The 16,901-nt window shown below is 39.1% G+C and overlaps 1 protein-coding gene across 2 annotated transcripts in view; it reads left to right on the top strand.

Moving 5' to 3' along the window:
• GRIA1 (glutamate ionotropic receptor AMPA type subunit 1) overlaps positions 1–16,901 on the top strand; it is a 349,553-nt gene that overhangs the window by 148,405 nt on the left and 184,247 nt on the right. For both annotated transcript variants that reach the window (XM_069102557.1, XM_069102556.1), the window contains exon 3: positions 11,679–11,918. In XM_069102557.1, the coding sequence (XP_068958658.1) occupies positions 11,679–11,918 (240 nt within the window). The remainder of the gene's footprint in view (positions 1–11,678; positions 11,919–16,901) is intronic.

Genomic DNA, 16,901 nt, shown 5'->3' with positions numbered 1-16,901 from the left:
GCCCTTTGACTGAATCCAAAAAATCCAATTTGTTCTGTGAAATTTGAAATTACGCCATCCCCAACTATCATCTAAACTCTTGTTATAACTTCCTATTCAATCACCTCCCTCCAGTCTCTCCCCTCTCCAATCTATCCTTCATTACTGCCAAAATAATCTTCCTAAGGCACAGGTCTGACCGTTTCCCTCCCACACTTAAAAAATGCTTCAGTCATTCCCTTTTATATCTAGGATAAAATATAATCTCCTTATCCTAACATAAGACCTTCCACAGTCTCACTCCAGCCTACCTTTTCAGCCTTATTTCACCTGGCTCCCCTTCAATCCCTCAGCATTCCAGCCAAATTGAACAACTAACTATTCCTCAAACTTGACATGCTATTTCTGGCTTCCATGATTGCACGCAAGCAGCAATAATTCATGTCCAAAATACAATCTCATCTCCTCTCAGCTTTTTAGAATCCTTACCTTTGTTCTTATTTTAATTAAGGTTCTAGTTCTCTGTGAAGCTTTCCTTGATTACCTGCCACCACTGGCCACAATCGCAGTGCCCTCTCACTGCTCACATTTTTAAATTTAAAAGTATTTGCACGATTTCTCCTTAGTCCCCTTCACTCCTTCCCTTACACTGTATGTATCTATGTATATGTTTTATTCTTCCAGTAGAATGCTAGCTCTTTGTGGGCAGAGACTTTTATTTTTGTTTGTGTTCCCCCACAACCTGGCACAATGTATTGCATACATTAGGCACTTTAAATGTTTGTTGACTGAATGAATGGTTCCCTTTCTCCTTCTCTATCATTCTTGGCTCTTCTTCCTGACATGTGGGCATTCCACAAGTTTCTGTTTTCAGCTATCTTTTCATTCTTTCTATAAGCTCTCCTTTGGCAATCTTATTTATTCCAACTGCTTCAACTACCACTTCTATACTGATGACTCTCTAATCTATATCATCAGCCCTTGCTTTTCTCTCTGATTCCAGACCTATACATCCCACTACCTATAAGATACCTCCACCTAGATATCCCTCTAGCACCTTAAATGCAGTAAATCCAACCCTGAGCTTATTATCCTTCCCCCTAAACCTTCTTCTCTTTCTAACTTAACTTTCTCCATCAGTGATGGCATAATTCACCCAGTCTACCATGATTCAAATTTGGCTTTCCTTTGCTCATTCCTCCACATACAATTTTTTGTTGATTCTTTTTATTTCTACCTTTTACATCCTTTACCTCTCTTCTATTTTAGTTGTTACCACCGTAATAGAGACCTTTATATCACTACCATCCTGGACTTTTAAAAATAGTTTGCTAATTAGGTTAGCCTGTAGACTCTTCCCTTCTCAATCCTTCTTTTACACTTCTACCCCCCCCCCAAAAAAAAAACTTCCTTACACACATATATCTGGTCATGTTACTCTTCCATTCAAAATTTTTAAGTGGCTCCTTTTGGCCTATTGAGTAAAGTGAAGATTCCTTAGAATTCCTAGGATTAAACTCACTCCATAATCACCCTACCTTTCCAGTCTTATCTCATGCAATTTCTTTCATATACTCTGCACATCCCTCAGCCTGAGCCCCTGTGTTTTCCCATCATTTGCCCTAATAGTCTCTCCTACTTCTCCATCCCCTATTGAAACCTTACCCATAGCTAAGCTCAAACATAGCCTTCTTGACATCCCCTATTGCCCTCGGTAATTGATAAGGATAGATTCACACAACCTCTTTTTAGTACTTCTATAATACAGTTATGTACTATTCTGTACTATTATTATTTGTCTATATGCCTTTTCTCCCAACTAAGCTATAAGCTTCAAGAAGGCAGGAACCATCCCTTACTTCTAATTTAACATTATCTTTTCTCTTCCCTCACCATGCACATAGAATCAGTTATCAAATCTCATTTCCACCTCTCCTCCATATTATCAGTTATCCATACTATTTCTCTCTGCTCTCTAGTATCTTTCATACCTGTTTCCTTTTTTTGACTCTCACTGCCACCAGTAGATTCGCGTCTAATAAACATTTAATAAATGTTTGTTAAACTGATAGAATCAAGTCAAACTTTCCATTCATGTAAATGGTCGCCGGCCTAGAATGACATTATTAATCTCTTCTGTTTCTTACATAATACCCTTTTCATATGAAAACTTTGCACGAGGTAAGTCTGCTCCAGGCTATTGTTACTCTGTTGGCACCTGTCAATCAAGCCACAGCTTCCCTATTCCCTCTGCTGACAGCCTGGAGTAAGGACAGATGCAGCCTGCAGCTTGCTACCTGAGCATATCCATTAGCACAAGAAGGGGAGAGGAGAGACAGGAGCAGTCCAAATAGAAGTTCTGGCTTTCACATCCCAGATCCAAAGAACAGAGACAATCTTTTAACTGTCCAGATAGAGAAAAGGAACTCCTTTATACGATACTGACTGGTTTCCAAAGGTGAGGAATCCTGGGAATGGGATAGACCCAGCCCATTCTGTCACCTTCTATGTCATCTCAGGAACCTGTTTTTCTTAAAGATATCATACTGAATATAATAATATTTATAAGCTAGATAGGACCTTAAAGGTCACCTAAGCCAACCCCTTTAATCACATTTTTTATAACTGATATATAATAATTATTAATAATACAATGTTCTTACATCAAGGAACTGTAATTTTAATAGTGTGGGCATTTGGTCTCATGACACAGATCACAGCCCTTCTGGAGCCCAAGTCTCTTCACTTTTAGCCAAGTGACATTTTTTTTTACCACTCCATGGACTTTTTAGGTACATTGCCTCAATCTTGCTAGGGACTGAATGCCAAGGGAGCTTTATGACAGACTGACAGATAGAACCTCAAAGTCAGTGTCTTGACTTCAAACTTACTAGACATCCCTTTGTGAAATGCTGTATCCCAAGACCAAGTCTTTAGCAATGAGCTGCTCCAAACTTAGCTAGGCAGGTGCTAGCTAGGACAAATTCATATATGGGCCATTTGGCTGAGCTTTTCCTGCTTTGTAAAACCTGTCAAAAGTAGTACTCCCCAATAAAGGAGGGATACCATATTATTAAATTGGCAATGTTTAGTAATGCGATATTTGCTTTTGTGCTTTCAAAACACTGAGACATCCATTACATCATTTGATCTTCCCAATTAGAAAGTGGGAAAGAGGGAAGAAGTAAATATGGCAAAGATTATTGTTCCTGTTTTTTGGAAGAAAAAACTGAGACTCAGAGAGGGAAATTGACTTACTCAAGAGAAAGCACTGGCCCAGGAATTGGGAGGACTTCTCACCTCCACTGTGTCTCTTAACTCTCTGTGAGATCTCAAACAAATCCCTTCCACTTTCTGGGCTTCAGTTTCTTCAACTAGAAAATTGTGGGATCATTCTGAACACATGGCTTTTAAGATCCTCCTAGACCAGAAATCCGTGTTTATTTTTGTTTTTGTTTTTATACAGGATTTGTGATTTCTTTGATTTAAAACAACTCCCAGTGAGAAGCCCTCTTTTGAAGCAGATCAACATCTGCTCTGTAATTTGTAGTTTATGAAAGTTACATATGGGCAATCAGAGGTTCAATGACCTGGTTCTATTATCACATCTTACAGGGAAGGAAACAAAGACTGAAAGCAGGTAGCTTGCCCAAGGTCACACAGTTAGCTAGCTACAGGCAGACAAAAGACTAGACTCAACCCATTCTGATTCTTAAAGACTGTACCTGCTTTCAGTCCATCAGCCAACAAACATTTATGAAGCACCTACTATGTGCCAGGCACCATGTTAGTGCTACATTGCCTCTGTCTTCCTAGAGACTGAGTGCCAAGGGAACTTGATGACAGGTTGGTGTGGACAAATCCTCAAAGTCAGGTTTTCATTTTCAAAGTTTTCTTTATTCTTTTACTTAAGGAAGCCCCACACAAGAGAATATTCCTGCTTCTTAGAGACTGAGAAAACAACACTTCACACTCTATTGGGGGTGTTTCTGTTTCCTGTCCCTGCTAAAACAAAGAATTGTGGAGTGTGTGAAAAGTCTGAGAATCAAACAAATCTGTGAGAAGGAATGTGGTAAGCAGGTCACAAGGGGACAGGAGACCTTAGCAAAACCACTCAGAGTTAGTATTCAGGTGTTTGGGGACAGCATGAAAGTGAAGAAGATTTACCTATTAACTTGTATTTCATAAATAGGACCAGAACCTCACTGTAAGGCACTTTCTCCTATCACAAAGGGTCTAGCTGATAGAAAGTCTTTCAGCAAGGGGGATGCCTATGTTATAACAAAAAGATCATCAAACCTGGGTTGAGTCCTGACTTTGTGTATGCTATAACACCTTTGAGTCAATCACTTGTTTTCTGAAAGCCTTAGTTTTTTCATCTGTAAAAGTGACAGGGAGAGGCAATATGATATATTAGATAAAGAATGTACAGAAAGATGAGGGTGGTCTGAGTTCAAGTAATCTCTCTAGCACATCCTGGCTATATGACATGGTGAATTTAACTTCTCATTGCCCTGAACTATTTTTTATGACAATAAGTTGTAGAACAGATGCAGGTCTACATTGGTGAGGGAGTTTTCTCACTCCAAGTCCCCTATACATAGGTACTGTAAAAATAAATAAATAAAAATGAGGGTCTTAAAATAGAGATCACCAAAAGTCCCTTTTATTACTGGCGTTCTGTCTTATATGATCCCTTCATCTCTAACATTGTATGTTCTAAACATTATTTCTTCATCCATAAAATAGGGCCAATAACATTTTCATCATCCTCATTATTATTATTATTATTACAGAGGTTATGGTAAGAATTATCTGAATTCAATATACATTTATTGAACAACCATTTTGTACAAGGCACCATACCTATCATTGGGACATGCCAAGATAAAAAAAAAGACATGGTGCCTACCCTCAGGGTTCTTATGCTTTAATGGGAATGATTGGTCATTTGTTATCCATAGCCAGACAAAATGCTATGAAGATGTTGATGCACAGATCACTTCCTCTTGGGACTGTTAGGAGAGATCTCATGGAGGAAAGGGTCATGGAGGAAACCTTTTAAAAATGGGAGGTATTTCGGTAGACAAAGGGGGAAGAGGGAGCCTATTCCAAGCCTTGAGTATGTTTTAAGCTAAGGCATTGAAGCAAGAAAAGGGTTGGATAAGAACTAGAGGCAGGAGTACTCCAATTTGGTTGAAATGTAAAGTATAATAAAAGGGAATAGTAACAGATGAGAATGGTCATGTAACCTGAAGTCACATGATGGAGGCCTTTTCGGGATTAGTAGTTCGAACTTTATTCATGAGAGAGGCATCATGATATAGCAAATAGAGTCAGGAAGGAGTGGATTTGTATCAAATCTCAGATGCTTACTAGATGTATGAACCTTGGCTCTTTTGTCTAAAATGTGGGTTTTTCAACTTTGCCTCTGTCCTCCTAGGAGCTGAGTGTCAAGAGAGTTCTGGGGTTGATTAGTACAGCAAAATTCTCAGAGTCAGGGACCTTCTTTCAAAGTTTTCTTAATCTACATTTGTCTAAAAGAGCCCCATAAGAAAATATCCCTGCTCATTTAACTGCAGGGCCTCGGTTTTTTCAACTATTAAATGGACATGCTAGTAGGCCTTGCCTCACAGGGTTGTTGTGGGATCAAATGATATTATAAATGTAAAATGCTTTATAAATGTGAGCTATTAAATCATGCAGAGTCACTGAAAGTTTTTGAGTGGGAGAATGCTGTGATCATGGGTGTGCATGAAGATCACTTGGGGAGTGATGTGGGTTTGGTAAGGTAATATATAAAGTGCTTTGTAAACTGTAATATTGTTTCTGCAAGTCAAAAGAGCTGTGATTCCATCAGCCAGCGTGGACACTCCTTCCATTGAGACAATTCTTCCAACACTTTCGCAGCAGGTTGCTGATGCCCCCTGACTCATTACCTTGTAACCTGATTTCTGGTCATAAGCTTCTCCAAGTGTAGTGAGAAACATAATGGCTGCATGATTTTCAGCTAGGTCCCTGAACCTCTCACTGAACCCAGGCATCTCTCCAAGGCATACATTGAAGGTCAGCGGCTTTTCTGCATAGGAGAAGAGAGTTTCCTCCCCTTCCTTTCCCTACACCCGTGATAGCATAGGTCTTTCCGCCTATATTGTTATTAGTATTATGTTCCATGGTCCCATCCATCTCAAAAATTCTAAGTTCTATGTTGTAAGGTTCCCCCAAGCCCTAATTTTCCTGTGATTTTTCAAAATTGAGTTGATGACCTAAGAAAAACGAACCTGATATATTTAAAAATCTAGATTCAATATGAAAACATTTCATCCTGGCTTAGGCTGAAATGATCCTAAAAATACCATAGATCATATTATAATATTTTTAGGGGATTGTGTGCACTGCCAATATTCTTTTCACCTCATAAGACAGATCATGCATTTTGACAAATCTATATTTAACATGGTGGGGGGTGGGGGAAGAAAAATATAGGATGCATGCTTACTGGTGAAGAAATCCATATTTATGGAAATCTCAATGCAGGCAATTACAATTGGCATTTCAAGACACTTCCCATTGTCTGCCTCGAAAGGACAGTGTGTCCTCATTAGGAGGAAACAGCAAATGGTTTGTGGGTGGAGAGTAGACAGCCATTTCCTTTAAGGGTGGCTACCCCAGGCAAAGGTCAGGAAAGGTTAGGGAGCCAACAGTTGTCTCCATTACCACCTGTGGGTGGGTGTATGCCTTTTAATATGCAAGCATCATTGAAAAACATGGGTTTTATGATGAGACCACTAAAGTTTCCCAGCATCTAGGCAAAGAAAATTAAGGAGGGGAAGAGAGGAAAAGATATATCTGTTCTCATAATGTGAAGGGCTGTCATATAGAAAAACAGTCAAATTTGTTTGGCTTGGACCCAAACACCAGCACAGGGTCTAGTTACAGATTTTATAAGGAGGCATGTAAACACAATGTAAAATAGAAGCCCTCAGCCATGCAAATTATCCAAATTTGGGATGGGTTGTCTTATAAGGTAATAATCTCTTCATCAGACAAGTTATTTCAAATCCTTCTCTTCTCAGACACCCCATACTTTCTCTTTCCCCCACCCTCTCCACTGGGCTCCCTATTTCAACGTCACTGAAAACAAATTGAGGCTTTGGCTTTGTACTCCACATTTTCCCCTTCCTTTCATCATAAAACCCCTTGACATCATCTCCCAATTTTGCCTTCTTTGGCCCAGTGTGAAATAGTGAGGTATCCCTTCTCCTTGCCAAGGCCAAACCTCTACAGGTATGCTGAACCAGGTCCCCTCTTGTCTTTTCCAGTGAATTGCTAACTTAATCTTCTCCCATGAGCTTTTTCTTAAATCTTCAAACTTTTCCTATCTCCTGGTTCCTTCTGTAGCAGCAAGCACCCCAAGCGTCCTCAGGGTTGCTGCCACCACAGGTTCTTGGATCTGCTTTGATAAAGGAAAGCAACTCAAAATGGGTTAACAAGCTTACTTTAATCAGTCAGACATATATCGTTTACCTTGTTCAGGGGAAAAAGGTCAGCATCCCGAACTTCTAAGTATACAGGCAGAATTATCAAGACAGAAACAGATAAAGCAGACAGCTTTCCAAACTGTCCAGCCATTACATCCATACCCAATCAACATCCGGGTTTCAACATCTGGGTTTTTCAAAGCCGGGGGGGGCTCTGGACAATGGCTTCCCAGAATCCATATCAAATCACAGAACACTTCTCAAAGTGAGCCCCAAAACAAAGCTACACATCAGGGCTTATATAGCCTTCTCCTGGCTCAGAGAATGTAACAACCTTATTGACTCACTGGCCAATCAAGACGTATCTACTGAAAAACAAGTCTCCCACCCCAGGCTCCAGGTGCACTTTAGCCTAGGGTCAGGGAAGATCTTTAAATTTACATTCCCATTACACCTTCCCTACTACCTTCAAAGAAAAACAGGTCTCCCCCATCCTTAAAAAACCTTCATTACCTAATACATCTTCCAGCTAATCATTCTATATCTCTCCTCAGTTTCTCATCCAAGTTCCTAGGAAAAACTGTCTATACTTACTGTCTTTACTTCCTCTCTTCTCTCACATTCTTCATCCCTTTGCAATCTGGCTTCTAACCTCATCACTCAATTGATAATGATTTCTCCAAAGTTATGAATAATCTCTCAGTAGCCAAATGTGATGGTCTTTTCTCAGTTCTCATCTTTCTTGACTTCTACCTCATTTAACACTGTTGACCCCCTTCTCTGGATACTTTTTCCTCTCCGAGTTTTGTGACATTACTTTCTTCTCATTCTCCTTTTAACTGTCTGCTTTTTCCTCCACCTCATTTGCTGGCTCATCATCCTTATAATGTCCCTTAATTATGGATGTTCCCCTAAGGTTCTGTCCTAGGCCCTCTTCTCTTTTTTTCATATCTTTCTCCAAGTGACCTCATCAATTCCCATGGGTTAATTGTCATCTCTGTGCAAATGACTCACAGATACATACGTTCAAGTTCAGTCTCTTCCCTGAACTTCAGTTCAGCACTACCAATTGCCTATTAGAGATTTTAATCTGGATATCCCACAGGTAACTCAAACTCAATGTGTTCGGAAATAATTCATTCTCTTTACTCCCCAAGCCCACCTATCTTCCATTGAAGGCACCATCTCCCCAGTGCCCCAGCAGTGCTCTCCTAGAATAATATAATAACAGAGTTATCCTCCCACTCCCTCACTGCACAGATCCAATCAGTTGCCAAATCTTGCCATTTCTACCTCCAAGATATCCAATCCCTTTTCTCTATTCACACAAACACACCCTAGTTAAAGCCCTCATTGCTTTTTGCCTGGATAATTGCAAGAAATTCCTAACTGGTCTTTTCATTATAATTATTGTCATGCCAGTAATGTGGGCTAATGCACATGAAGCAATCTTTAGAAATGGGCGCTTATAAGATGTGTTGATTAGCTTGGATTTTCCCCAAAACTGAAAAATGGGAGCCATGTTTATGAGTAAGATAAAAGTGCTTATGATATTCAGTCCTTATTCAGTTGTATTCGACTCTTTGTGACCCCATTTTGGGGTTTCCTTGGCAGAGATACTAGAGTGGTTTGCCATCTCCTTGTCCAGTTCATTTTACAGTTGAGGAAACTAAGGCAAACAAGGTTAAGTGACTTGCCCAAAGTCACACAACTAGTAATTATATGAGCCCAGCTTTGAACTCAGGAACATGAGCCTTCCTGACTGCAGTTCTGGCACTCTATCCACTGTGCCACCTAATCACCCAAAAGCATTTATACTTGCCTCTTTACTTTGAATAATGCTCTAAGAGAGTGGTGTTAAACTCAAATAGAAATAGGGACACTAAACCATATGTAAGGATTCCTACAGGTTACTCATTGACTTAGGAAACTGCATATTCATGCTACCTATAGTTAGTCTATTTTTATTTATGTTGCTAAATATTTCTTAAAATATTTATTTTGTTAAATATTATCTGCTAAATAAATTTGTTTTGTAAAATATTTTACGTTAGTCTGGCTTGGGCCATGCTTGGGAGTGTTGTGGGCCATGTGAAGCCCACAAGCCATGTATTTAACCCCACTGCTTTGGGGATAATGCTGTCCCGGTTCTAACATATGAAGGAAAACTCCATGTTTAGGATAACAGTATATGAAAGCCATAACTGTATTCTGCAGCCTTGCCAGGTCACAAAAAATGACTCAGGAATTTTGTAGCTAAGACAAGCAAACTGAGCCTAGTTTCCTTTTGCACCAAAATGTGGAGCTGCTCCAAGATGAGACTTTAACTAATCTCCCTCCCTAGGAAATATAAGTTTGATAACTGAATTGGGATTTAAGAGAGAGAAACATGGGTAACTTAGCTGCCTCCTTTCATCAGAGAGTAATAGGAAGAATGGCAGATTTGGAAGCAGGAAACTTGGACATGAGTCTCTGATACTGCCTGTGATACTAGTTATGTGACCTTAGGCGAGTCACTTTACATGACTTATTTATGATCACACACCTAGTACATATCAGGGTCAGGATTTGAACCCAAATCTTCTGGTACGTGTAAAGTCTATTTGTAAAGCATTAGAAGTTATATAAACATGATTATTAAGATTAGATAAATAAGATGTAGCTTGACCTTTGTGATGTTGCCCATATGTTGTTTCCATTCTTTAAAAAAACTACTTCTAAGGAGCATTTCATGACTATAACCCACGTGGCCATTGAAATCACGGTCTAGGCTTCACTGACACCATGTTCCACATCTCTAAACTACTTAACCAAGTACATCAAATCATTGGCTGTAGGGACTTAAGATCCTCTCAATGATTTTCATACAACTGAGGTAAGTTAGTCATTTATGTGTAAATAGATAGAGATATGGACAGGAATAGAGATAGATATATACAAATATATGTGTTATATACACATATATATGAATGCATATTTACATATTATGTATGTATACATCCATGTATGTGTTTGCAAAAGACAAGGCAAGTGCATGCATTGCTCACAAAAAATCTCAAGTGTGATAAAAGCTGACTTCTCCAGTCATCTTAAACTTCACGCTCCGCCTTCCACGTTCTACTTGATCCAGTGACCGTTTTTTCTCCATTTTTAGTTATCGTTAGTCGTGGTTTACTGCTGTCTTTCCCAATAAACTGTGAACTCTTTGAGGGCAGGGATTACATTTACCTTTCTTCATATCCCTTGTGCTTAACATAATTCCTGGCACATAGTAGGTGCTTATTAAATCTTTATTAACTCACTGACTGCTTATGCAGTGGATATAGAAGTAGAAAATGTAACTGATACAACCACAAAGTGTGACCTTCAAAGTAAAATGCTCTTTCCTCTGATGATGTCTCTTTATAATTTGTTCCAATGATATCACAGAAGTAGCTGGATTTTAAGGTCTAAGGAATCAGGAGAACTTTCTCAGCTCGAATTTGCCTAATCTGTGATTTTAGATGACATCATTTTCTGAACTACATTTTTTTTCATCTCTTAAATGGGAATAATAATATTCACCTTCCCAGGGCTGGTTTAAAGATCAGATGAGATGATAAGTAGAAACACTTTAAAATCATTACTATTTTAAGTAACATTAATGAGTTTGATAAAGGGTAGACAATATTATGTCCAAGGGATATCTCAACTTAAGTGTTCTTACAAATCTATGACCACTTTAGAAAAGTAAATATGGAATGTTAGAACTAGAAATAACCTTAGAACATAGAATGTTAGGACTGGAAGGAAAGTTAGTATTTTTAGCATGTCAGAGCTAGATGAGACCAGAAAACAGAGAATGTCACAGTTAGAAGAAACCTTTAAAAAAGAATGTTAAATCTGGAAGTAACTTTAGAAGGTAGAACATAAGAACTGGAAAAGATATTAGATAAAGAATAGAAAATGATTGCAGTAAGGAAGACCTTAGAACAAAAAACGTCAGAACCAGAAAGGAACATAGGGCTCGATCTAATCTAGTCCCCTCATTTTAACTCTAAATGTTTTTTTATCCCCCTTCTCTTTCTGTCTCTTTCCACTTCTCCCATAAAATCTATTCAGTCTTTGAGGTTTATGAGTAGGTTCATAGTTTTTATTATTCTGTGAACATCCAGCAACTGGGTTTCAAGGACATCCTCTATCCAGATCTCCATTAACTGCTATTTTTTTCTCTTCCAGTCTGCTCCCAGTTCTCTAAGGGTGTCTACGCCATCTTTGGATTTTACGAGAGAAAGACAGTCAACATGCTCACCTCCTTCTGTGGGGCCCTTCACGTCTGCTTCATCACACCCAGCTTCCCTGTTGACACATCCAATCAGTTTGTTCTCCAGCTGCGCCCCGAGCTGCAGGATGCCCTCATCAGCATCATCGACCACTATGACTGGCAGAAATTTGTGTACATTTATGATGCCGATCGGGGTAAGCACAGTCAGAGGTTGAGACTCAGGTTGAGGGTTAAGGAGAAAAATCTCAATGGAATTGAGGTAATTCCTTGAATTGGATTACAATTCTGTGCAATTTGGAATCACAAGTCCAAAATGCTTTCTCTAAAATTCTTCCCCCTGCTGTTAGGCTATCTCCTAGACATTGCCTTTAAACTAGCAACCTTATTGCAAATACTCAGGCCTTATTTTTTCCATTTTTTTAAAACATCCTCCCACAGAAGTGAAAGAAATTTAGGAGGTGCCCTCTAATCTCTAATATTCTCTGTTCTATAGTCTAAGATCCTTTCCAGATCCTTTGTTAATATAATTCTTCAAATCAATATTCTGCTCATCTGGGATGAAGACCCTACATTTTTTCCAATCCTGCTTTGTTGGTAATGGCATAATATAGAAAGCACTTAACTTGATCAGAAGGCCATTTATGAGCTCTGTGACCTTGGGCAAATCACACTATCCTTTAGAGTCTCAGCTCCTTCAACTTTAAACAGGAATAAGATGACACTCATTGGCTATCTCCCAGAGTTGATGTGAAGAAAGCACTTTTTAAAACATTAAAGTACAATGGAAAAGGAAATTGTTCCTGATGATAATAATAATGATATAAAAATTAATGAGAAAATGCAGATTTCCATGAATTAAAGGTGCTAATATGGGGGGGGGGAGTCCTCAGCTTGGCTTTCAAGCTCTTCACAATCTGCCACTTTCCCATTTATCTCATATTACCACACATCCCCCTACTCGATACAATCCAACCAAACTAGGCTTCTCACTGACCCCCACCCATTCTTTCTAACCTCTGTGACTACTCACCCAATTGCTTTTGCTTATTGAATTTCCAACAGGCCTGTTAACAGCCAACTCAAATGCTGCCTCCCCCAGGAAACTTCTCTGGTTCCCTTAACTGTTTATGACTTTCCCCCTTGGCCCTCACATTATGCTTTTCTTACACCTCTCTAATACATTTATCATGCAAAGTTATCTGTATTTGTGCCTTAGATTGTAAATTTGATGAAGGCAAGGACCATATATTATCTAAATTTTGTATGTCTTCTAGTATTCTGCAAAAGGTAGGCAATAAATGTTGAATTGAATTTGTAACATGGGAATAATAAGACTTAGAATACCTATCTCACAAAACTAGACAATGAAGCATCTAAACAACCAAGGGACCCATTGTGAAATTAGCTTATTATAGTATTTTAGCCATTGTGCTTATGCAAGGTCAGTGTGCATCAGACTGAAGATAGAACTTTCTCCACTGTAGCTATGGCTCTATACAGGCGCCAGGGCTCACATGCTCTTATCCAGAGCCTAAAATTAGGGAGGAGGGGCTGGTAGTATACTTCTTAAGTTTCTGTAAGGTGCAAAACAAAGTGCTAGGTACTAGAGCTACTTGGATAAAAATAAATTGTCTCTGCCCTCGAAGAGTTTATATTCTATTAGATAGGAATAATATGTATATAAACTAATAAATCCAAATATATATGTATGTATACATATATGTATTTAGGTGTCTATATAATATATATATGTATATATAAAGTAATTTGGGGTTGAGACTATAAGCAACTGAGGGTATCAGAAAAAGTCTTAGTTAAGAAGTGACAGGAATAGAGCTTGGAAGATAGATAGAGAGCATAATATTGCAGGTGAGGAGGGAATGAATTCGATATGAGGGGCAACCTAGCCAAAGGCAAGGAGATGGAATGCTGTCCATGGTACATAGCAATTAGGCCAGTTTGTCTAAAATGCAGTGTGTGCAGGGGAGTAATATTTAAGGAGCCTGTAAAGGTTAGCTGCAGCCAGATTATAAAGGGCTTTAAATGACAAGCAAAGGAATTTGTATTTGATCCTAAAGGCCTTAGGGACCCCCTGAAGCTTTTTGGACGAGGGAATGACATGATCAGACCTGGGCTTTAAGAATATTAATGTGGCATCTGGGTGTAGGATGAATTTTAAAAAGAGGGGACTTAAACCAGGGAGACCAATTAGGAAATGGTTGCAATAGTCATCTAAAAGATGATAAAAGCCTGAACTAGGATGACTCTGGGGTGAGTAAAGGGGAGAGAAGAAATGTGAAAGACATCATGGAGTAAAAATCAACAACAATGTGCAACTGATTGAATATGAATGGGGAATGAGAAAGGAGAGGAAAGAATGACTCCTAGATGCAAACCTACATGGTAATCCGATAATCAAGTAGTCTTTCTTAAATATTTAATATTTACTGTGTGCCAGAAGTTCTGCCACAAGCTAGGGTTGCAAATACAAAGAATTAAACTATACCTACTCTCAAAGAGCTTATATCCTAATGGGATTGCACAGAAATAGGGAAGGTAGGAAGAGGAATGAGATTGGGAGCTGGTAATTTCTGTCTTAGATGTGTTGGATTTGAATATCTTTAGGACATCTAGCTCAAAATGTCTAATGAGTAGTAGGTAATGTTGAGCTGGAACTCCAGAGAGATAGACAGACAGACAGACTAAGACCAGATATGTGATCTGGGAATTATCTGCATGGAAATAATAATTCAACTCATGAGAGCTGATGATATCCTTTAAAAAAAAAACTGTTATAGAAAGAAAGGAGAAGAAAGCCCAGTCCAGAGCCTTAGGGGCATACCCACAGTTAGGGAATAGGACATGTATTATGATCTAGCAAACAGGCATCAGTGTCAAATCAGCTTCTTATTGTTCAGTCATTTTTCAGTCATGTCCAGTTTATCATGACTCCATTTGGGGTTTTCTTGGTAGAGATACTGGGGTGGTTTGCCAGTTCCTTTTCTAGCTTGTGGGACACTCAGCTAGGTGCGTTAAAGAGGCAGGGACTGGGACAGGCAGACTCACCTTGCAGCAGACTGGCCAGCTCAAATTGATAAAGAAGGACAAAGACTTGAGAAAAGTCCATTGATTCTGGCAACTAAATGTCTGTTGTTTTGACCATTTACTATTGGAAGAACAACTTTCATTCTTACAAATTTGAATCAGTTCTTTATATAGCTTAGAAATAAAACAATCAGAGAAACTTGATGCAGAGATTTTCTCCCCTATTTCCCTTCTAATTTTAGGTGAATTGTTTTTGTTTATGGGGAGGGAGGGGAAGCTTTTTAATTTTTATGAAATCAAGTTTATCCATTTTATGTTTTGTGGTCCTCTGTATCCCTTGTTTGGTCATGAATTCCTCTCCTATCCATAGAACAGGAAGGTATTTTCTTTCTTACTACCCTGATTTGTCTATGGCATCACCTTTTATTTCTAAGTCATGTACCCATTGGAGCTCACCTTTAGCATGTGGCATGAAATTTTGGCCTATAGCTAATTTCTGCCAGACTGACTTCTAGTTTTCCCAGCAGTTTTTGTTGTTTAGTGAGTCTTTACCCAGTAGTCAGGCTGTTTGGGTGTATCAAATACTAAGCTATTGTGTCTGTTTTCTTCTGCATGTCATAAACCTGATCTGTTCCACCAATTGAGTTTTCTATTTCTTAACCAAAATTAGTGTACAAATGGACAATAATTTTATATACTTAGCTAAGCACATGTAGTATTCTATGAATCTATGACCACTTTAGAAAAGAGAATATAGAATGTTAGAACTAGGAATAACCTTAGAACATAGAATGTTAGGAGTGGGGTAAAGTTAGCATTTTGAGTAATTGATTAATAATCAAACCTCTTTTATGATTAAGACTCTGTAGTCTAGTCTGAAATCTGGTGCTACCAGGCCCCTTTCCTTTCCACTGAAGCTGATGAAATCATCTACAAAGGCATGAAGGTAGTTGCTATTTGCACTGTTATATGAAATAACCACCCCTATGCAATAATGAATCTCTTTAGTATTAGGCTTAAGTGATTTTTCTAATTTACAAGGTGGCCAGTCTTTCAGTGATTAGTACAGAAAACTTAGCTAGGCATGTACTTAGGCAGCAAGAAGTTTGTCCCTGAGCCCATCATTAAATCCTTTCATCTCTTTGGTACCTACCTTAATTGTTGCTTCATCTCCTTGAGACACAGGGGTCCTGGGATCATTGATATAGACTTAGAGGGGACCTCAGAGGACATCTAGTCCAACCCTTTCATTTTATATATGAAGAAAATAAGGCACAGGGAAGTTGCCACATGGGGACACAAGTGATAAATTAGAGGTGGGATTTGAACTCGGGTCCTTGATTCCAGATCCAGTTCTCTTCTCCCACTGTACTGCTCTGCCTCACACCACAGTAAGATATTTAAAAAAAAAAACACTTCACCGCAAGTTACAGCACAGTAGAGGCAATTGAATCATATATAAGTAACTTTGATGCAAGTCAGAAAGTGATAAATGCATATGTTATTGTTCAGTTGTTTCAGTCATGTCTGGCTCTTCGTGCCTCCATTTGAGGTTTTCTTGGCAAAGATACTGGAGTTGTTTGCCATTTCCTTCCCCAACTCATTTTACAGATGAGGAAACTGAGGTAAACAGGGTTAAGTGACTTGCCCAGGGTCACACTGCTAGTAAGTGCCTGAGGCCAGATTTGAACTCAGGAAGATGAGTCTTCCTCACTCCTGAACTATCCACTGTGTACCTAGCTGCCCTGATAAATGCATAAGAGAGATCAAACAGAAAAGTCTGAGAGATTCAAGGAAGGGAAGGATCATTTCTAGTGTGGGACTGGGGAAAAGTAAAGATAATTGAGGAAAGCTACATGGAAAAAGTGATACCTGAGCAGGGCTTTGATAAAGAAAAGGACTTTAGGGGCAGCTAGGTGGCACAGTGAATAGAGCACCAGCCCTGGAGTCAGGAGGACCTGAGTTCAAATTTGGCCTCCGATACGTAATACTCACTAGCCACGTGACCTTGGGCAAGTCATTTAACCCCAACTGCCCTGCCCTCCCCCCTCCAAAAAGTGAAAGGATGGAAGGAAGGAAGGAAGAAAGGAAGGAAGGAAGGAAGGAAGGAAGGAAGGAAGGAAGGAAGGAAG

Source organism: Petaurus breviceps, unplaced genomic scaffold (genome assembly GCF_028583685.1).
Source record: "Petaurus breviceps papuanus isolate PSGF00001 unplaced genomic scaffold, PetGlider_PUasm1.0 551, whole genome shotgun sequence".
NCBI classification, from domain to species: Eukaryota; Metazoa; Chordata; class Mammalia; order Diprotodontia; family Petauridae; genus Petaurus; species Petaurus breviceps.
Note: the sequence above shows the minus strand (reverse complement) of the source record. Positions and strands in the feature narration are given on the sequence as shown.